This window comes from Physcomitrium patens, chromosome 23 (assembly GCF_059467195.1).
Source record: "Physcomitrium patens ecotype Gransden chromosome 23, ASM5946719v1, whole genome shotgun sequence".
Classification (NCBI taxonomy): domain Eukaryota; kingdom Viridiplantae; phylum Streptophyta; class Bryopsida; order Funariales; family Funariaceae; genus Physcomitrium; species Physcomitrium patens.
This window is the reverse complement of record NC_143432.1, coordinates 4094053-4114728: the sequence shown is the minus strand read 5'-3', so window position 1 is coordinate 4114728 and position 20676 is coordinate 4094053. Positions and strand designations below refer to the sequence as shown.

Genomic DNA, 20676 nt, shown 5'->3' with positions numbered 1-20676 from the left:
GATTCACAACATTTCAGTAGAAGTTCCACATTCTCAAGCTTCTCAATTATTTCCTTGGCCAACGGCACGGATTTACACTAGTTTATATTTATATATATATATATATATTCACAAAACCAAGGAAGCTCACGACAGTTGACTGCAGACCTCTCCCAGAAGCTCAATAACAAAAACAAAAAGTTAAAAAGCCAGCAGCAGGGTGGAAAAGTAAATGCGTCGGGAGCAGATTCCGAGGTCAGTCTTGCTCTCGCACATGCGCGTGCAACGAGAACCTACGGTGGAGCTTCGAGCGACGCACACACGCACGCGACCTCGGGCAGCCAGCCTGCGTGTCGCCGGCGCCAGTCAAACCCGCGTGGCGAAGCAGTAGCAGCAGCAGAGCAGGAATGGAGTAAGAGAGGGGAACGGGGACATTATGCAGACAACAACGACACTCACTCTACTCTAAATTACTGCTAGCTGTTGTCAAGTTAGTGGGGTGCTAGTGGTGGATGATGCTCGTGGCCACTAGTCGTCGGTGGCGCTACCGTCCCATGCTCTCAGCGTTGCTGACCCAGCCTGGCTGATCATCGCTGATAAATCCATGCCCCTCCTGACTTGCGCTGTCATAGCACATACTTGCATATTCATCGTTTGTTGTCAGTCAGGAAGGAAGCGAAGGAGGAAGATTTCGTGATTTGTGTTTGGCAATTGCGTTTGGAAGCGTTGCTCTTTTGATGCCGGTAATAGTTGGGTTTTTTTCAGTTTTTGAGAAGGCGAGTTTCAATAAGGTAGCAGAGGTGGTGGTGTTTGGATTTTTTGCCTGTCTCGTGGAGAACGAGCTTTGTTTGGGATTAACAGGTTGGAGCGATTGCTGGGTGTTGCAACGAAAGGAGTTGGTTGGGGATTTTGGGTGAGACCCAGCGGTTGCGGATTGGACTTTGGATTAGAGGGAGGTTGTATGTGCTGATCGTGATTGTTATGGGAGGGGGTGCGGGTGCGCGGATTGTCCATGGATCCATTGCAGCGGGCGCGGCAATCTTGGCGGCCGCATCTGCGACGGTGAACATTCCTGATAAGCTGCACCTAAAAGCCACGCCCATCCTGTATTACGCGGTTCCGATGTCAATGCCTCTTCCGCCTCTGTCCGCACCATTGGGCTCGTGCGGATGCGGTGATGGCGCATCCTTTTCTGTGTCGATGCCGCAGGTCTTGCCTCCGAAAGGTTGCGCCGCGCAGCTCTTGCCGTCTGCCTCTTCGGTCTCTCCGCCGCGTGCGTTTGCTGGACCGGGAGGTGACTCTTCCTCTGCTCGTTCTCCTTTCGCGTCATCTTCCTTCTCCCTTGCGCAAGGTGCATCGGGTGTGTCTTCTCTTTTAGCCTCGTCGCGACGGGTTCTCTCTCACCTTTCTCCAGTCTACCTTGCGACGTCCGTTGTGCCACCCTCCTCTGCAACGCACTCTGCGTTGTTTCCGAGCATGACTGCCGCGACTCCTCCGTCACTGGTGCCTTTCTCTTTCTCAGCCCCGGGATTGTATTCCACGCCGGTGACTCAGAAGCTCATTTCGGCCAGGATTCAGGGTTGGAAGCAGTCTGAAAATTCTGTTTACTCTTCGACCTTGCCCTGTTATTCCCTCGATGAACAGTACATTGCGCAGACGGGTTCTTCGACGTATCTGGAATCTCTCCTTTCAACCCTTGTGTCTGTCCAATTCCCCCGACCAAATAATTTTTCTACCCAGCCATCGGAGTCTCTCCATACATGGCACGTTCCCACAAACGAAAACTCGAAGCTGGGTAACCGCGATGGTCTTGAGGATGCTCGTGTGAAGAGACCGGTCCTTACTGTGGTGCTTTTAGGATGGCTGGGCGCCCAACAGAAGCATCTGAAAAAGTACGCAGAGTGGTACAACGCTAGAGGAATCCATGCTGTTACTTTTTTAATTCCCATGACGGATATACTAAGCTTCAAGGTGGAAAAGAATGCGGAAGAGCATGTGAATTCATTGGCACGTCATCTTTCTCAGTGGCTGTCCGATCAAGGCGAGCATGCGGATATAGAGGGTGACAAGCAGCTTATGTTTCACACTTTCAGCAACACTGGCTGGTTGACGTGAGTGGCGCTTTGACTTGCCTCTTGTTTCCACGTAGTTTGATTCCTAGATTTATTGATGTCAACCAGTCTTTAATCCTTGTGTTGTAAAGGCCGTACATTTTTGGAAGGGGGGATTCGCACTTGATATGAGTTGAAATTTTGGATGTAATGTTGAATGTGATCGATAGTTACAGTCCTCGAGTTTGGAGTTATGGAGACTCTGGTATAGTGTAGATATTGATGCGATGCCATCTGCACGCAGATATGGGATTATTCTGGAGAAGATGCAGGAGCAAGGACATTTCTTAGAGAAAATCGCCGGGTGTGTTGTTGATTCCGCACCTGTTGCTGACCCAGATCCTCAGGTATTGCTTCTGATGACGCCATCACCTTTAGTCAGCTGTTGCTTCCTGTCTACATGTTCCGGCGAAGTTATCCCCAGCAGTTGTGAAGCATTCGCCCGTTTCGGTTTTGCTGATCTCGAACATTGTACCGTCGGAAATGCCATTGCTGATGTTCCAGTACCTGGGATGTTTGAATAAACAGGTGTGGGCATCAGGCTTTTCAGCAGCACTTCTAAAGAAGCGAAGTAGTGCAACGCAGCCAGGCTTTTCAAATCGTGAAGTGGAGGAAGGTATAACAGTGGAAGCTTCATCTCAGGGCACCATTGTCAATTCAGAAGCGAAGAGAGCCAATGGCCTTGAAATAGCGGTTCTACCCCTTTTAGAAGCATTCTTTTCCCTCTTCTTGAAGCTGCCTGCCATCGACCAGTAAGTGTTTGAACGCGTGTGATCCGTTAAGACATGCGGTGGTGTCTTGATTTAGATCCATCGAAAGCAACAATGGGCGATTATCAGTATTTTTTTCTTAATATTGTGACCTTGAATAAACAACTTGTGAATGCTTACTTCTTTCGCCTGAATTGCAGGCGATTATCACAGGTGGTAAATGTTCTTCAGAAGAAGCAGCCCGCATGCCCACAACTTTATATTTACAGTACCGCTGACAAGGTTATACCAGTAAAAGCTGTTGAAGCATTTATTGAAGAGCAACGAAAGTCAGGGCGAGTGGTAAGGGCTTGTAATCTACAGTCTTCACCTCATGTTGACCATTTCCGAAGCCACCCGCAGGTTTACAGTGAGCAACTGAGTAATTTCCTGAAAGAGGTCTTACCATCAGCGCAGGTACATGCAGATGCTCGTTAGATTCCCCCATTCCAAGTTTTTGTCACCGTCCACCCATGGAATGCAGGTTTAGATAGATATAAGATTTAGAAAATCCTCTGGGTTCTGGTAATTATCAGATTCCCACGTCTGTCTGATGTCAAGAGGTTCAGCAGTCGGGATTTGCGAATTGCAGTAGAAAAGATTGATGCATACGATGAAGATTTTTTAGCTGATATGTAGAGAAGCCCAAAGATGAGTATTGTTGTGGGCAGCGGCTGGAGACCAAGTCATTATGCAGTATTTTTGACACCGAGATCGTCTATTGAAAGCAGGACTATGGTATCTGCTTGGTGTATTTTTATCCTTAATAGGCTCAATTGTAATGAAAGAGTTTAGAGAGTGTAGATAACCTGGGTTATTCCAAGCATCCATGATTCTTTTGAAGTCATGACATTGATGTTGTTATTCTTACCGCTACTCCTATTGAGTACTGGATTACTTGATAATGAAAAACTGATTCACAACGCAAAATTGGTATCGTGATTGTCATCCGTACAAATGTTGAACAGCTGTAGCTCCTGGTTTTCTTTTCGGTTCTGGAGATGCTATCTTAGTACTTACGGTAGACTATGAAGAATATTGAAGGGTTTATGTCCTTTTAAAAAACATTAATATACTTGGACCTGAGTCTTGAATCGTCTAGAGTACCACATGTCCTCCATAGTCGGTGCGCTTTTTTGCGAACTCCATTTGACTTGCCCGGGGTTGGACTGCAACATTGTGTCAATCACCTGTTGACACTAGTGTTCATCAATCTTTGAAAGGTTATCAAATCTTGAAATTGCGTTACCCTCAGACTCCGTTAGGACTCCAATTTTAGGCTTCAGAGGTTTATTCTGGTCCTGCAAGCTGCTGGAGTCAAGCTGGAAGCTAACTGGACACTGCAGCGTTGTAAGAACAATGCTGGACCATGAAGAGGAAGAAGACCCAGGTCAAGCAGCAAGCCAAGAAAATGACAATGAAAAAACAGAGAGGGAGCTTGTGAAAAAGCCTGTGGATTGACCCAACCTAAAAATCTAACAAAGGAGTGAGACAATTCAGAATTGTTGTTGCTGAATAGTCTTAATCTATTTAGACTATTTGATGTTATTGCTCTAATCTGTGTTAGAGTGTAAACTTTCGAGTATGGTCCTCAGCTTTAAACCGAATGACCAACTCCTGTTTTGTATTTTAATGAGACAATGCTCTTTCTAGGTTTTTTTTAAGACATGTGGTGCAGTGCGCCTGACGCTTTGATAGAAAAGGTTTTTGCTTTTGTCCCTTTTTTTTTTTTTTTTTTTTTTTTGTAATTAGTTCGTGAAAGAGTGATTTAAAAAAAAATGATTGTTAATAATGATTCGTTATTCCTGCTCTTAATAATCCTGTCACCAATTGTTTGCTGGTATTGTCAAAAGCATTATCTTTTTAGACTTCACCAGTTTTGTTTTTTCAAAATATGCATGGCACCATTTTTCCTTTAAAATGGATCTCATGAAAGTCCGACCATTTAGCAAAGTTTACTCTCGTTTCTCAACTATGACTTATTTATTTAATATTTAACTTTGTTGTTATTTGAATAACACTCATACATGCTCGAATCGCTACTTCATTATTTACTTACAGATAGGTTCAAAAGCAAGATTTAAGACTATTCTTCGATTTTTATTTCTAAGTGGTTAGGATCAAATTAAAAATTATAATTTTCAAAAAATGTTATTACTTTGAGGTAGATTATCAAGGTACAATCAAATACACATAAAATAAAAGAACCAAATAAAGATCACCTACATGACTCATTCAAAAATGTTTTTTTGTAAGATAGTATTTTACAGCTTATGCAATGTTCTTAATAAAAAAACCGTTTAAATAAACTATTAAATGCACAGAGAGAATAATGGATTATGGAATATATCCTGCACTATTTATAGTTATGTATATTTTTTCAAAACATGAGAACATTACTTGAAAATATTTACGCCCGAACCCTAAACCTGAGTCACACAGAGATACGAATATACATACAAAATACATACGACATGGAGGCAGTCCACGGAGGCGACCCACGTCATCACGAACGCCGAGGTGGCAGTGCCAACTCAGCAAAATGGGAGGGTGGTGAATGGGCTGTCTAGACAAGGAGGACGTCGGCGAATCAAGTCGCATTCCTGGGGAATTGTCGATCGAAGTTCATATGATTGGGATGATGGCGAGAAGAGCAAATGATGTGGGGTGTTCGTGAATGCCGTGATTCTGACTGATGTGGGTTTTGAGCAGCTTCAGGGTTTGTCATGATCTGTGAGTGATGGCGATGCCAGAGATGGGTTTAAGGAGTGATGGAGGTGGCGACCTAACGAGGGATTGAAGAGAAGGGTTTGAGATTTTAAGGGGGGGGGGGTGGCTATGGCGGAGAAGGGGAGCGGGAAGCTCCTTGGAGTGTCGGATTGGGAGCAGTTGTTTCAGGATTTTAAGGCGTCGCTCGATTTGCAGCAGAAGTGGTTGGCGTCGTGGCCTGGTCTGACGATTATCGACCAAGCGCTACAAAGTATCACGAAGAAGGAGTATCCACTGAAGGCGCCATTATTCAATTTCCTGGAGGAGAATGGGAGTGCATTGGTGGGCGAGGACGATGCTCCTGCGGGAGTTGCAATGTTGGTAGAGGGGCTAAAGAGTGTGTTGCAGGCGCAGGTGGACGGAGTGGCGATCACTTATGGATTGAAGGAGCAGATGATGGTGATGGTGACCACAGTTGCCATTGACGTGGATGCGATTCATTCTGCTACCGTGGCTTTTGAAACCCTCATCGAGGTCCTGCTTGGATTTATCAACCGGACGAATCATGCCGTCGACCGGCATGTTCGCGCTACGGCGTGCGACTGTTTGAAGGAACTCGAGATGGCGCACCCATGCTTGCTGAGTTCGTGTGTTGGGCATGTGTTTTCGTTTTGCCAGAGTGAGCGGACGCATGCCAGCCAAGCCTACAAGTTGCTGCTCACTGCTATATTGCACAACATGGCGTGTCACATGTACACTGGGAAGCAGTCGAGGTTGGTGGGGTCGAACTCTTTCTTATCAATCACTACCCCTTTGGTCCCGTTTTCGGTTCCTTCGTATCTGGCTGCATCCAGCGCTCGCCAAGAAGCATCTTCCGTGCCCACAAGAGAACTGTCCGCAGGTATTTTGTGATTATTACTGTCATTATTCATTTTACAGACCTGTTTTTTGAACATCGCACCATGCAGCGACATGTTTTGGGGGTTCCATTGTATGATAGATGGTTTGTGTTTAATCGTTACTTTGTCAAAAGATGTTCTGTGAATCTGGTTGATAATTCTTGTGCACATGGGTTATATTTGGCAGGCAGCATCAAAGAGTTCAAACGTGCGGTTGCTTATCTGCTCCAACATTTGGATCTATTGACAGAATTCGGAATGTTGGAATTTGTGACCAGGTTCATTAATATTGCAAAAGCACTTGAGCTTCACGGTTCTCTTTTGAGACCCACAGTGTCTAGTCTCTTATATGCCTACAACCCAGTTATAATCCACGTGGTACTCGTAATATTTACGCAGTTTATTAAGGCATTCGAAGGGGAAGAGAATGCGATTGTGAAGCGCCTGGCTACTCTCTGTTGTGAAAGCCAACAGCCTCTTCCCATTCGGTTACTTGGTCTGCATTGGCTGTTGGGGTTAGAAAAGCAGCTTCAATTAGAAGCTTCTATCATTGCGCCCGAGGCTCCGGGTCTCTACCCCCGCATGTACGACCCTCTTGCTTTACAAGCATTGAAGCTCGAGACTTTGGCACAGTGTGCAGTTCAGCTCAAGTCTGCAACTGAATCACAATTGGCAAGTAACGGTTCTACATTGGGGATCTTTAAGGTCTTAGGGATGGACGTGACGCCAACAGATGCTGCGAGTAAAATCCTGAACGAAGGTTTGCTTTGTTTGTCGTCTTTCACATGGCTGCCTCCTTCTAGCACAGAGACACAGATAACTTTCTTTGCCTTGCACAATTTCCTCACCGCTGCTGCTCCACATAAAGGATCATGTCCAGATGCAGAGATTGGCAAATTCACCAAGTCACCCTTATTCTGTACCATACAGCTGATCCTTGTGAAAATGGCTTTAAAAATCCTCACTCTTATCCCCAATATTCTTAAGCTTGTGGACCAGCTTCTGGCTTGTGAAGCGCATCACAGATTAGGTGAGCATCTTTTGCGCACCTTCAATGATGACTTGCTTCCCCAGTTGGCCCCAAGCCGCAATTTGCCCGCTTATTTTCCCCTTCTAGAGCGGATTGCTGAGAATAAAAACATTCCTCCGGCCCGGCTGCTGGAGCTCCTTACCATGTATATAAGAAAGCTTGTCGAAGAAGACAAGGGAGATGAAGGCTTGCGACTCTGGCAACGAGGTAACCAGGTATTTAGCATGTGCATTTATCCTTCTAGTTTATACTTTATATTTTGAAGTCACAGAATATATAGGCCTTTTCGAATTATCATGGTAGTTTGGATAGTTTCCAGGGTTAGGGCTCCCTCCCAACTTGCAAGTATAAATTCTGAACTAGTGGCATAATTTTGATCATGTCAGTTCGTGAAGTATTTTAGAATACATTGGTGTTATTGAGCAGTCGTAATTCCTGCCTAATGGCTGTGCTGTTGAGCTCTTCACTTGAATGATGTGGAGAGTACGATTGGGTTGTTGCAGGATTACTGACAATCATTGGGTATTGATCTCAGGTTCTTGGAATCTGCTGCAAGGTATTGATGCACCACCAAAGCTCACGAGGATTCCATGGACTCGTCCAATTGCTCACATATATGTGTAGGTTCTTCCCAGATCTGGATGGGCGTGACACCGCCAGGTATGTGGTGCTAAAACTAGTTATGTTTCAACTGAAGCTGATACTGTTCGTCTGAAATCCTGCATACGTGTATCGATGATTAGAGGTAGTTTTAACGAACATATCCGCTTCACTAATTTCGTGCAGTTAGAGTGTCGTATTGTCTGATGTTCTTGTTGTACAGTTTTCATAGTATTGTAAGTATACCGATATCGTTTCCCTTCTAGAATTGAATTTCTACGATTCCACAGGTTTTAGTTACATTTTTTGTGTCGATGTCCGTAGAATCTAATGGGATCAGAGTTGGTAACACTTCATTTTGGTATGGTATACTCACGTGGGAAACTGGCGTTGACTAGATTGTACTTGAGAATGCTCATTAGCATTCCGGGAGATCCTCTTCGTAGGATTTTGCGGTATGGAGACAAGCGAATCGAAGAAGCTAACGCTTCACAATATAACACCGTTTCTTCTAATCCTAGCAAGCAGGAGACTCAGGTCAGCTTCTCTTGTTTCAAGCTTATGTCATGGTCTTGAATACATGTATGAGGCATGTGTGTTCTATTGGGGTTCCACCAATGTGATAAAAGCTGTCCGTGCGAAACTGGTTAAGAGTCCAAATAGCTGCCGATTCAAGATGGCTACAATCTTCAAGAGGTTGAGACACTTCTCCAATATGTGAGGCCAACTTTTGTTTCGTCATATGTGCAGCAATTGGTCTCGAAGTAGCATTTTGTCTGCCAAAAAGACAGCTCTGAAAATTACAAGCCAAGTAGTGCAGGGCAATCCTTGGAGGTCTGTGATATCGCTGGAAAGTTGTAATGTAGTGCACTCAGAGGCATGTTGCAGTTTGCAAAACATTAATGTACTCTCGTGTCTGTCTTGACAGGCCCAAGTTGCTGAGTATGTTAAACTTACAAGAGAAAGAACACTACTGGTTCGTCACTCATGGTCTTTAGTTCTCTACAACACGTTTCAGACTGGTGTTGATGGAGGATATACAGATTTAGACCTGGGGGTCCGGGTTCCTGAAGTAGTTGTCGAGGATGTTAGTGATCAACCCAAGGAGGCAAGTGAAGAAGTGAAAAATAAGAGCATCCATGCAACTGTCAGTGAGAAGGACGCTTTCATTGTTCAAGACGCAGAAAGTAAAGTCAAGGAGAAAAAAGGAAGACCATCTGACGCAGTTCCACGTGTAATGGATGCAAGGACCTCTAGTATTTTAGCTGTACTACGGCAACATTTTGAGGAGATTCCAGACTACCGGAATGGTTTTGGGGTAAAGATCAGCGTTCGGTGTGAATTAAGGTTTCTGGGTGAAGTACTGATGGGCTTACTGGCAGAATCGTATGGTGGATCAGATCCCAGCAATGTGTCTGAATCCTGGCCCGCAATATACGCAGTTGTAATCTCTTTCAGTTCTACCGGGCTATATGGACCCATTCATTCTGTACACGTTCCCTTTCTCCTCAGCGAACCACCCCAGAATAGATCCTGGCGAACTCCAGGGACAGAAAGTCCTACATCAGTCATTACAGAAGCTGATCCAAATTTTAGCATCGAGAAGTCCAATGCTAAGAGTAAAACTTTTCCCGAGGATTCTGATGATGACCGTGGTCAGCAGTTTCTTCTGCTTGAGGGATCGAAAGAGGATGACGAAGTCACTTATAGCGAGACTATTGTCGTGGAATTAGAGCCCAAGCAGCCAGTTCCCACCCTTGTGGACGCAAAAATCGTCTTCTCTAATGAAGATGGGCACACCGTACAAGGCCAGCTTGATTCAATTCCAGTGGGGATCGAAGATCTATTCCAGAAGCCCCTGCTCCCCGAAGACCTCGCTCACTGTGACCAGCCCGAGTATCTTTTTTCTCTTTTCAAAGCTCTGTTCGAGGCCTGCAGTGGCCCTGGCCGCTTGGGTACTGAGACGTTTCTCTTGAAAAATGCTGAGTCGAAAGCTGGGGTTTCAATCGAAGGCTCGGAGAGTGTGAAGCTTCTGGAAGGGCAGGCAGATCGCATTGTGGGCGCAGTTGAGCAATGGCTTGGCCCCTTTGTAGTTGCTGTGAGCGGTAGCGCACTGGTTAGCATGGTTAAAGATGGGGGTATGTTAACTCATCCTGTGTTTTTGGAGGACGACTTTTCATTCCACCCTCGAGGAGACGCCGGAAGAAGCTCACATGGGTGGCCGGGCGATGGCGCCATCCTTAGATTAGAAGATTCCAAGAACAAAGCAGAGCAAGGCTCTGTCAATCCCAACGCACGGCCAATGGGCCTTGAAGTTGGCAGTAAGGGTGGGTTAGGGTGTTTTTACGTGCTTATCTTCCTGCCCCCACGATACCATTTGCTCCTTCGAATGGAAGTATCTGACTGGTCTACGCTGGTACGTATCCGCACTGACCACTGGCCATGTCTTGCCCATGTGGACGAGTTCCTCGAAGCTCTGGTCATGTCAAGGTAGCACTGTAGGAATTGTATGATCGTGTCGACACATTTATAGTCTGGATTAGTGTTTTATTTTGTTTGACCAACAGAACAGTACTTCGGCTATTCCTCATGTTTAGAAACTTGATTGGTGGAATTGTAATATTCCAACGAAGCTGCCTTCTAGATTGTCATAGGTTTGTCATCAAATACTATTCCTAGAGGGTTGTTTGCAGGAAGACAAGCGTGGGTGCTCTATTCGTGATTGTCGACACCGAGGTTGGGACCTAGTACGTGTTTTGTAGCATTATTTTATTAGGTATCGAAGATTATTAAAATTTAAAACTCGTAGATCTTAGCAGCTTCATGTCATACGTGATACTGTCTCAAGTCGAGTGACTGCAGAGTGTACGTATAGCAGCAGACCTGGACTGTAGATATGCCTTTACAAATTCTCCTACACCAAGTTAATGTTTTCAAGCCCAATGTTGTGTTTGGGCGTTTCATACGTTCTAACAGGATTTGTGTTGAAGTAATGCTCACCTTGTTCCAATTTTAGTGCAATATTCATTTACTCTCAGATCTATCAATAAAGTCACAGAAATCACAGCGTGATTTATCTTGGAGCCTGATGATAGAGTAAATAGCAAGTCTCTTCATTTAAATCATTGGATGTACTAGAGCAGGATTGAAAATGTTAATCATGATGTATGCTAGAGACCTAGTAAACCACAATTGTTCTTCAGGTTGTATGAAATTTCTATGTACATGTGTAAGATCCAGGTTAACCAATCAAGTGAATTAACAGGAGGAGTTGTTTCACACAAAAATGAGCACTACGATTGTCACAACAGTTTCAGAAATTTTACTGTAAAATCCTACTTGTGGTTTAATAAGATTTCTATACAACATATTGAAATTAGAGTTAAAGCCATATTGAAAACATTATGGAGAACACATTCTAAAATGTAGAAGAGAATGGTTTGTACTCTGTGTATGAGAATGCTAAGGATTACTTCACTTGAAGATAGAAGTAAGAAAATCATATAAAGTAGTGGTAACAAAAAACATGATTTTTTTAGTGCATTAAAATGAAGCGAGTAGCCTATTTAAATTTATAAAACACATATACATTCATAAGTTTGTTAATTTCCTAATATATATATATATATATATATATATAGGTTATTATAGAAAATAAATAATTGAATAATTTAAATAGTTTTTTTTGATTATATGAATTTTTTTAGCATCTTAGAATTTTAACAAGAAACATTATGCAATCTACACATGTTAATATTTTACGTTTCAATTAATGAGAACCATAAACACTACATCTCTAATTGATATTACTACACCCCAAGTGATCTCTATATAACTAAAAAGCACACTACTACATTTAGGGTGCATTTGATAGCCTAATATTTAATCCCAATATTGGCCCAAAAATAGAATAAAACAAAAAAATAAGATTTTTGTGTTTTTGGCAGCTAAATAAAAATTTGATTTGATTTGATTTTTTCTTTTTCTTTTTTTTGAATTAAACAAAATTTTTAGGCATATCTCAATATGTATTTTATAACCTTGCAATGTTCCAACAAATCACTTACAAATTTGCTAGAACAATTATTGAGGACTGAGATTTTTTTTGTGACTTATTCTAAGTAGCAAGAAACTTTGATATCTTTTACTAGCTTAGAGTCATTCCACCAAATAGCTTCAAGTTTCTCTAAGACTTAAATAGCATCCTAAGAATGTTAGACATTTCAATATGATTTAAAAAATTATAATAATTTATGCAAGATTTAGCAAGATTTTCTCTTCTTCTTCTTCTTCTTCTTCCCTTTTTTTTTTTTTTTTTTTTTTTTTTCTTTTTTCTTCTCCTTCTTCTGCTCCTTCAAAATAAAACTGTAAAGAGACATATCTTAATTGAGAATTGTTTATGTATGTTTTAAATGACTTTTAACAGTTGTTTGACTATAAATGTGTAATTATCATTGTAAACAAGGCAAATAAGATTTACATATTTATCTACACTTTGCAAAAAGATTGATTAAAATTAAAAAAGAATATTATAGTAATTAATTTTAAAAACACACACTCCAGAAGATTTAAAACATTTTCTATTTTATTTAATTATAACTATATAGATAGAGATCCATAATACATAGCTTATATATCTAAATAAAATAATAAGGAAACAAAGTACAATTCATTGTACTTTGTACTACTCAAATGCTCAAACTCCAAGGTGTCCATCTTATAATTTGGTGTTATAAAATCTCTGAAAACAAATTGCACCACAATAGAAGTTAAAAGACGAGGGCAGCCAGGGAAAAGGAGATTTTTATCAATAATACTTATATTATAATGATTTTACATGCTCATTTAAAACCTTAATATACAATTTTCTTTCCATTACACTTCAATTGACAATTTCCATGCATTTGTTGAACAAAATTGTTACCTCTAATACAAGGTGAAAGAATATTGTCTTTAGACAATAACACTTTACATCTATTACCATCAACAACTCATTCAACCAAAACCATAAAATTGACTGTCTAGTTGATGAGATTTAATTACGATTCAGGTTTAACAGCTGATACCATGATCGAATTGTCCATCAAGAGCTTGGAATGAGGATGACTCGTGTGCAGTATAAATATCGACCTTTTAGTGTACTGAAGTGTATGATATCAACCCAGTTTTGCCTGCCAAGCCTCGAATTGAGAACTCTGATGATCTCCGAGAACTCAACTACTTTTTGAATGGATGGAATTGTACAACTGCGCTAGATGAGACTTTAGTCTAAGAGTGCAAGAGCAGAAAACACTACCTCTGAAGGTGAACAGCGAAAGAGCTGCTCTCTGCCTTGTCCATCATTGCCAGAGCAATTCAAACACTGGTGAGGCCTCAAACTTGAATGTGATGCCAGCTAGTGGGTCTCCATGCATATTTTACATCAGAGAGGTGATCAAATACAAGCCCTCTCTGCTATTCTAAGGTTGGAATGTATATTATGCTAATGCTCCAAAAGCATGAGTTATTCAGTTATTATGCATTACCGAGGGAAGCTCTTTGTGGTGGAGTAGCTTCCGAAAGTCTGCTTGAATGAAGCGTATCAAGAAATGTCTAGGGTACTTGTTATTATGGGTAGAGCAATTCATTATGCGCTGGCTTTGTGAATTAACATCGGGGATTCCGATCACGCTTTGCGAGCACATTCCGGCTTAGCGTTCAGATTAGTCATCCACACCTCATCAGCCATGACTGCTTCCACATCTTGGTTTCTATGCCAGCTCCAAAGAGCATGCGTACCATTCACCACGTTGAGCTGTCCAAAACCAAAGCTAGACTCCCGCTTTGCCGACCATGCTGGCTGGGTGCTTTTCCAACTGCAAAGCAATGCGCATCATCTTATAAGATGAGAAAGCATGTTGTTTCTCGGTTGAACATGGACCTTGAGATTGCATTTCGCAATTGGTAATAGAAAAATCACGAATGGTGTCAGTTGACGACTTACTCTGTGGCAAGCCCTTCTCGGTTACCGCCGTCTCCTATGGTGATATGGACAATGCCGCATTCATCCAACTTCTTTTTGTACACCCGAAGCTGTTAAGATGTCAATAATAAGGAGCGATTAGTCACAGGAGAACATCGTTGAAGAAAAGGAAAAAATCTAAGAATCTTGGATTTCAGTATTTAGCGAAAATCTGTACAGTTTGCTAATCCTTAATGCTTTCACGATTAGAATCGAGAGAGGGTTTGGATCCATACATTACGTTCGTAGGCGTGAACGTGCCCAGCAAACAAGAGATCCACATTGTTTTGGTAGAGTAATGTCTCCATTGCAGCCATCATGTCTTCGCTCTCGTCCTCACCCTGATGTGCAGTATTGCTGTTATACCAAGGGGCATGAAGCATGGCAATCAGCCATGGAGTCTTCGCCCTATTCACCTTTGCCAAGTCTACCTGTCGAACCCAGCAGACCAAGCATGTTAGATTTGTGTGCTCGGTTTGATTAATGATCGCTTAAAATCTACTCTATTCCTGGGCATCGCTAATGTAATAATGCATCAAATGTCTTATTCAAGATTCACAAAACAGTTAATTTACGGCCTATTCTTGGAGACAAGACTAGGCAAGGATGCACAACCTGAAGCCATTTGTATTGTTCAGATTCTGTGTCAAAGTCGGTGTAGGAACCAAGCATCAGAACATGGACACCGGCGACTTCAAAAGAGTAGTATAAGTTCGAATTTGAGCCACTTTCTTTGTATGGCATCTCCCAGCGGGTATTGTAAGCTAGAAAACTTTCAACTAGTAAAGGAAGGCTCTCTTTTTCATGGTTTCCTTCCGTCACCATCCAGGGCTTGTAGTTAGCGTAAGGAGACATCATCTGCCCGAAAGTGTCCCATCGCGATTGGATGTAATCTGCATATGATAAATCACCCGCGAAGAGTAGGACATCATAGTCGTATGCAGCAACATGACCCAAAGTTGACATGGTCCAGTCCGTTTGACCTAAATCACCTGCGATCCATTTTCCATACACATTTTTCAATCAACCCATCTCGTTTTTAGACTGGTGTCGGACTTCGGCTGGCCAAACTATGTGATTGAATTCAGGAGACAGAGAGTCCAACACAAACGGCGGATGCTAAAGCATGGACCTGAAGATAATCACCTACCAACAACAGCGAACTTGACAGGCTCAGAGGGTCCAGAAGGGGGAGGCGTCGTGAAATTGTATTCAGGACCGTACCCCCCGCATCTGTAGAAGTAGGTCGTAGAATCTTGTAAAGGACCAATCTTAACATGATGCATTTGGCCGGATTGATAGGTGATGAATCTGTAGCTCGTGGACACGCCGCTAGCAGTCTGCAGGAGTTTACCAGACTGAATTCCATATTGAACAGTTGATGGCACGTTCTTGTCCGCGGTCATCCACGAAACCTTCATGTATCCTGGCCCTGCCAATGACACATGAATCTGCGTCCTTAAATTGTTACTTTTGGCCCGTGAAGAATACACAGGGATGTAGAGAACCTTACTTAAGCTTTTTTTTTTATTTCTTCTCTTTTCTTATTATGATTTCTAGTTCGATCATTGTATCTGCGAGTTCAAACAAAACCAAGACAAAACACAAGCATTTGGGCTTCCTTGCGTTCTTTACGTGTAAGAGACGGGTTTCAACAGATATCATATCCTACAGATGAGATTTACAGGTACCTGGTCTGGATCAGTAGAACTCCTCTTGGCAGCACTAATTAGCAACCCGATTTTGCTCGAATTAGAGGGAGGCCGCACGTAAGGCATGCCGTCGGACATACCCCCAGCCACAAGCGTGAAGTAGCAAAACACGCAGACTGTAAATAGGAGCCCCATGGTGACCTCCGAATTTCTTCTGAAACTTAATCCTTTCACAATGCCTGCTATGCTCTCGTCCTGATACCGAGTTTCTTGATAATTAGAGCTCCGATCTCTATACAGGCTAAAATGACATTGAACAGGTGAAAGAATCGTGAACCTTTTCGAGCTTTATAGTGGCAGATGACTCATGGTGTTCGAGAAGCCGCACGATTACGCGAGTCTCTCCACCGAAACTGCCAGAAAGAAGGGTAAGAGACCACCAAAGAACTTTTTGACCGTATCATCGTTGACGCAAATTAAAATCAACAACAGGTGACTAATCTGGAAAAGGTAATCTGAGCGGTACAAACTAAGGGTCCAGGTAGTTGACAGCGGTGATCAAAGATGTCCATGATTCTCAATTTAGATTTCAGACTCGTCAGAACGACGTTCTCCAGGTACCCTCACTTCTATCACACACGTCAACCACAGGAAATCTAACATTATGACTGTCTAACACGCCACTCTTGTCGGGACCACTTGCGGATCATCCCAAGCATCCTTCTCGGATACCAATGACAATTCGTCGTTGCGGCCACGCCTTCTCATCGCTTTACAAAGAAGACTTCACACCCTTCCTTGGCGCAGCAGCCTCGTCGACAGAACCTGCACAGACACGTTTAGAGCCATCAGTGTGTCCTTCCAGGAATCCATCTCCTCCACCAGCTCCAGATCGATATAGTAAAATTCTGCCGCACCTCCTCCACCTCTACGATACATCCGATGAGAGTTCGCAAAAACACAAGTGAATAACGTTTGGGTGAAGCAATCAACCAGTTACGATCACGTTTTGCCGCCGTGTCACCAAAGGAGAACAGCGTCACCTTGACATGCCAACACGCCAAACGACCTCCTCACCGGCAACTCCAACAATATGAATCCCGCAACTTGCCACCGACTCTGTCCCTCCACAAAACACATAAACCACGGAAAGAAGTAGGAAATAATAATCCAGAAGTTGCTTGATTCGCCTTCAATTCCGAAGCCTCAGCTTGCAAGCAATTAAAACGTAATCCTCGGCGATCGGAGACGGTAGTTAATAGCATGCTTGTCAGCCTGCAACGACTTCAGATCTAACGTGCGTGCGCCGTTGTGGCGTGATATACACTGCTTAAAACGAGTTTATTTCAATTTGCACTGCAGTGGAAGAGGTTGAGCATCGCCGAGAGTCCATACTCCGGGTGGCATGAATCGACGGTGGCTTCGGTAACTCCTTGCAATTTGACTGCCGCCACCGCGTGACTCTGCCGCTGCTTGACATCGGCTGGCGGCTGGCGGCTGGCGGTCTCTGTCTGAGTGTGGGCATATTCAACGCACCTCCACCAAACTTAGACAGGAATTCAGCTTAGTTTTCCGGACTAGAAATAATCTGCAGTCTCTACCGTGTATTTTAACTTCTTTCTATTCAACCTATTATGACGCATCTAATCAACTTTATTGAATACATAAATACATTAAACGATGTTTGTGTATGTTCATTACTATTACTGGAAATTTCATTAAGTGGAATGTAAAAGTGATGCTAAATTATATTCCATCACAAGTAAATACTAACAATGAAATTTTCAAAGAGAATAGAAATTGTTTATCTGATTGGATCATGAAACTCCAGCTGTAATTAACCGTTAAATTGAACTAGGATTAATTTTTTAAATTTTTTTGTTTGATTTGGCCGAGAAAGAATATTGGAATGTAATACTCGTTTGAACTATGACATGGTCGACATATTACAATATATTTTTCTTACAGAATGTTTTTCATATTAGGATTGTAGATTTGACCTAATCTTTCGGAAGAACGGTGTCAACAAGTGAGCCGAAGCCCACTGGGGCCAATCTCTTCACTCTGTGGCGGCGCCATTCGGTACTCGTGAACCTTCTCTGCCAGCTTGACTGAATTTCAGTGAACCTGCAGGAAAATTGTCCAAAATCCAGAAGAAACTATTTAAAACACCGTTACACCAACACAGACCTGCGGGGTCGTTAGAATTGAATGCAAGAATTTATGCCTAAAGCAATTGGAGCTGAGAGCTGTGAAGATGGGGTAAGAAGCATCCCCCTCTCAGTAAATGGCTGATTGGATAACAGAGGCCAGAAGACCCCAAGACCTGCTTTCAATTAATATCTTTTTTCGTTACATTGATTTTGAATTGCGGGACAGCTCCTGCTGAGAGCAACTTCCAATTAAGCTGACAACCACAATCTCTTCTTGCACATGAGGTACTTCCTTGCTGATAACATCAATGAAGCCAGCTGAAATAATCCTGTGTGTATGGATGGAGTTTCTACTTTAATCTCGGGATCTTCTCACCGCGCGTGGGCATTGGTTCTCGATTTGCTCCTACGTATCGCTTCATGGCAGCGTTCAGTCAACTATCTCACTCGTCAACTATCTCCAAGCTGCTCCACTCCCAGAATCCCTGATGCACCTAGCACATGCCCTAGTTTCTCGTACTCGTAGGACGTTACCCATCCCTACAACCGCATTCTCGCTCGGTGATTGCTAAGTTTTGTACCAAATACTTAAGTGATTCGTTAGCAGTCACCTTAATCTTTACGTGAGGTCCTATGAGGTGCATGTCATGCAGTTCCTCCTCTGTACTGTTTTGTGATACCTGACCATTGGTTTGGAATGACACACACCAACGTGTGACTCGTTTCGCTGATTTGCTTCTCCGGAATCCACAACCCTAAACCACACTTACCCATGCGCAGTTCACATTTACCTCGCCGCGAAATGTTCGGTTCCTGTCAATTATACGTCCAGTTCCAGGCGCAAATCTGCGAATCAGAGTGGTTGATACTAGCGTGTCAGTAAGGCACTACAACATGGCTTCTATCGTTTGAGTTTTTCCATGCACTTAGTAGACCGGGTCTTCTTTTCCTTGACCCCGTTCACTGTATGACACACTTAATGGAGTTCTCATCCGCTTTGATATTCATGGCACTCTTATTTCCTCAGAAAGCAGCAGCGGCACGCGATCGATGCTGAAGATAATCACATGAACTGCCATGCATCCGGTAAACAAATTACAAATGACTTTGACGTGGGGTCACGGAATTATGTGGACAGCGATATTTTGGTACTCTACACTGCGCACCTGTATCCCGGGTCACATCGGTGGAAGGACTGCAGTGTCCCTGGTCGCAATCGAGAGGAACGGTAAACGCTTTTAACATGGAAACAGTACTGATAGTGTGATGTAGCTGCCGTTACAGAAGAGCAAGGTTCACACAGCACCTTCCAAGCTTGGAAACATCCAGACCTCAAGGTTAATAGCTCCATCTGAAATCTTGAATTGATATCAAGAGTGAACATAAGTTTGAATAAAGAGGAAATTGATCATGGCCATCACACCATAGCTCATCAAATCATTAGATGCAATGTGGACGTTGAGAAAGCGAGCTCTGCAGGGAATAGCAGTTCTGAACCTATAATTCTCCAGAGTCTCGAGCTGTGAGACGAAGATTAAATAAAGTTCCTCGAGTTGAATGGTAGCAGAAGAACGGCGATTTTTTAAAAAAGGATTCCTAAAAATACATAGTTTGTTCAATAAGATGGAGAAGCTAAAGAAAAATGGCACCGATCACAAATCAAACTTCATCCTCCAATGACCTGAGCTTTGCAACAGGGAATGGAGCTAAGCCTAACTGTTACGAAAACAGGATGAAAGCATGAAAGGAAGATGGATAATAATAGTTGCTAACAAAAAGCTCCAATAGCCAAGGGATTGACACTTCCAGTGTCTTAGTTAAGAGTTGGATATGTCACAGCTTTTGGTACATACAATATGGGATATTTAAGATTCATTTGGAAGTGGGACTTAATTTTCTACTAAAATAAGATCGAATATATTCATAAAAGCTAGGAACTTATTTCTAGTGAGAGGTTTTGTGAAGATTTTTGCTGCCATCTGCTTCATGGGACAATACTCCAAACCAGTTTGTCTTTTTTCAACACATTGTCTAATAAAATGATATTCTATATCCCAGTGCTTTATACAACTATGGTGTGCTGGATTCTTGGCAATAGCAATGACATTCTGGTTATCTTTATAAAAGTGAATTTCTTTTGGCTAAAAAATGTCATAATCCCTAAGTACTTTACAAGCCACAAAGTCTTCCCTACTACAACAGCTAAGACTGCATATTTTGCTTCTGTTGACAAAAAAAAAAAAAAAAAAAAAAAAAAAGATTGCCTCTTGCTTGACTAAGTGATAATTTCTCCATCCAATATAAATACATAACATCCTACTGAATGGTGTGTCTCTACACAATATGCTCCATCTGTATCATTGTAGCATACAAGTTGCAAATTTGCTTCTTTTTCTCTGTACTGCAATACCAAATATTTTGTTCCTTGCAAGTAAAAAAATATTTGTTTGATTTCTTAACAATGTGAAACATGTGGATGTGCCATGTATTGAACAAAGTGCTGATAAGCAAATGCAATATCATACCTTGTATCATTTGCAAGATGCAATAACAAACGGAAAACTTTTCAATATAGCTTTATACTTTTTACATCCAAAAGATCATTTTTCTCATGTTTAGTGATATAACTTCATACCATTAGTGTAGCAATTGCCTTTTCATCTTTCATCCCAAATTCCTCTAACTTTCAAGAAATGTATTTAGTTTGACTCAAATTAATAGTACAATTTTTCTTATCTTGCAAAAAATCAATACAAAGAAAATTATTAGGTTCACCAAGGTCTTTCATCTAAT

General features: G+C 42.3%; 4 protein-coding genes across 6 annotated transcripts; 2 read left to right on the top strand and 2 right to left on the bottom strand.

Annotated features, from left to right (window-relative positions):
- The first annotated feature begins 615 nt into the window (after positions 1-615).
- On the top strand, positions 616-3769 carry LOC112276120 (uncharacterized). The gene is made up of 4 exons (XM_024507159.3): positions 616-2090; positions 2335-2437; positions 2619-2842; positions 3001-3769. The coding sequence occupies exons 1-4, from the start codon at positions 961-963 to the stop codon at positions 3275-3277; spliced, it is 1734 nt and encodes a 577-aa protein (XP_024362927.1). The 5' UTR covers positions 616-960; the 3' UTR covers positions 3278-3769.
- Positions 3770-5449: 1680 nt separating this feature from the next.
- Positions 5450-11163, top strand: LOC112275924 (uncharacterized). Its single transcript, XM_024506699.3, has 5 exons — positions 5450-6449; positions 6635-7692; positions 8013-8137; positions 8476-8614; positions 9006-11163. The coding sequence occupies exons 1-5, from the start codon at positions 5678-5680 to the stop codon at positions 10569-10571; spliced, it is 3660 nt and encodes a 1219-aa protein (XP_024362467.1). The 5' UTR covers positions 5450-5677; the 3' UTR covers positions 10572-11163.
- Positions 11164-13189: 2026 nt separating this feature from the next.
- On the bottom strand, positions 13190-17144 carry LOC112275638 (purple acid phosphatase 18). Of its 3 annotated transcripts, XM_024506177.3 has the most exons (8): positions 16724-17143; positions 16068-16555; positions 15770-15985; positions 15229-15529; positions 14694-15070; positions 14315-14509; positions 14061-14149; positions 13190-13932 (listed from the first exon to the last, which is right to left on the bottom strand). In XM_024506177.3, exons 3-8 carry the CDS (start codon positions 15923-15925, stop codon positions 13743-13745), a joined length of 1308 nt encoding a protein of 435 aa, XP_024361945.1. In that variant the 5' UTR covers positions 15926-15985; positions 16068-16555; positions 16724-17143; the 3' UTR covers positions 13190-13742. The 3 variants fall into 3 exon arrangements, with proteins under 3 accessions (XP_024361945.1, XP_073386738.1, XP_024361946.1); XM_073530637.2 differs by lacking the exon at positions 15770-15985 and having other exon boundaries at positions 15229-15510; positions 16724-17144; XM_024506178.3 differs by lacking the exons at positions 16068-16555; positions 16724-17143 and having other exon boundaries at positions 15229-15510; positions 15770-15910.
- Positions 17145-17289: 145 nt separating this feature from the next.
- Positions 17290-20085, bottom strand: LOC141044838 (uncharacterized). Its single transcript, XM_073530639.2, has 2 exons — positions 19050-20085; positions 17290-18729 (listed from the first exon to the last, which is right to left on the bottom strand). The coding sequence occupies exons 1-2, from the start codon at positions 19265-19267 to the stop codon at positions 18639-18641; spliced, it is 309 nt and encodes a 102-aa protein (XP_073386740.1). The 5' UTR covers positions 19268-20085; the 3' UTR covers positions 17290-18638.
- Positions 20086-20676: the final 591 nt, after the last annotated feature.

What these genes read in the sequence shown, in the direction of transcription:
- LOC112275638 (XM_024506177.3), bottom strand. Translation starts at nt 15,925, where the DNA reads ATGGGGCTCCTATTTACAGTCTGCGTGTTTTGCTACTTCACGCTTGTG. An exon ending in AACAATACAAATGGCTTCAG is followed by an intron (nt 14,510 to 14,693) that starts GTTGTGCATCCT and finishes TGGGTTCGACAG; the next exon opens with GTAGACTTGGCAAAGGTGAA. An exon ending in TTCACGCCTACGAACGTAAT is followed by an intron (nt 14,150 to 14,314) that starts GTATGGATCCAA and finishes ACATCTTAACAG; the next exon opens with CTTCGGGTGTACAAAAAGAA.
- LOC112276120 (XM_024507159.3), top strand. Translation starts at nt 961, where the DNA reads ATGGGAGGGGGTGCGGGTGCGCGGATTGTCCATGGATCCATTGCAGCG. An exon ending in AGCAACACTGGCTGGTTGAC is followed by an intron (nt 2,091 to 2,334) that starts GTGAGTGGCGCT and finishes ATCTGCACGCAG; the next exon opens with ATATGGGATTATTCTGGAGA. An exon ending in AAGCTGCCTGCCATCGACCA is followed by an intron (nt 2,843 to 3,000) that starts GTAAGTGTTTGA and finishes CCTGAATTGCAG; the next exon opens with GCGATTATCACAGGTGGTAA.
- LOC112275924 (XM_024506699.3), top strand. Translation starts at nt 5,678, where the DNA reads ATGGCGGAGAAGGGGAGCGGGAAGCTCCTTGGAGTGTCGGATTGGGAG. An exon ending in CACAAGAGAACTGTCCGCAG is followed by an intron (nt 6,450 to 6,634) that starts GTATTTTGTGAT and finishes TATATTTGGCAG; the next exon opens with GCAGCATCAAAGAGTTCAAA. An exon ending in GATGGGCGTGACACCGCCAG is followed by an intron (nt 8,138 to 8,475) that starts GTATGTGGTGCT and finishes GGCGTTGACTAG; the next exon opens with ATTGTACTTGAGAATGCTCA.
- LOC141044838 (XM_073530639.2), bottom strand. Translation starts at nt 19,267, where the DNA reads ATGTTCACTCTTGATATCAATTCAAGATTTCAGATGGAGCTATTAACC. An exon ending in CGATGTGACCCGGGATACAG is followed by an intron (nt 18,730 to 19,049) that starts GTGCGCAGTGTA and finishes TCTGATTCGCAG; the next exon opens with ATTTGCGCCTGGAACTGGAC.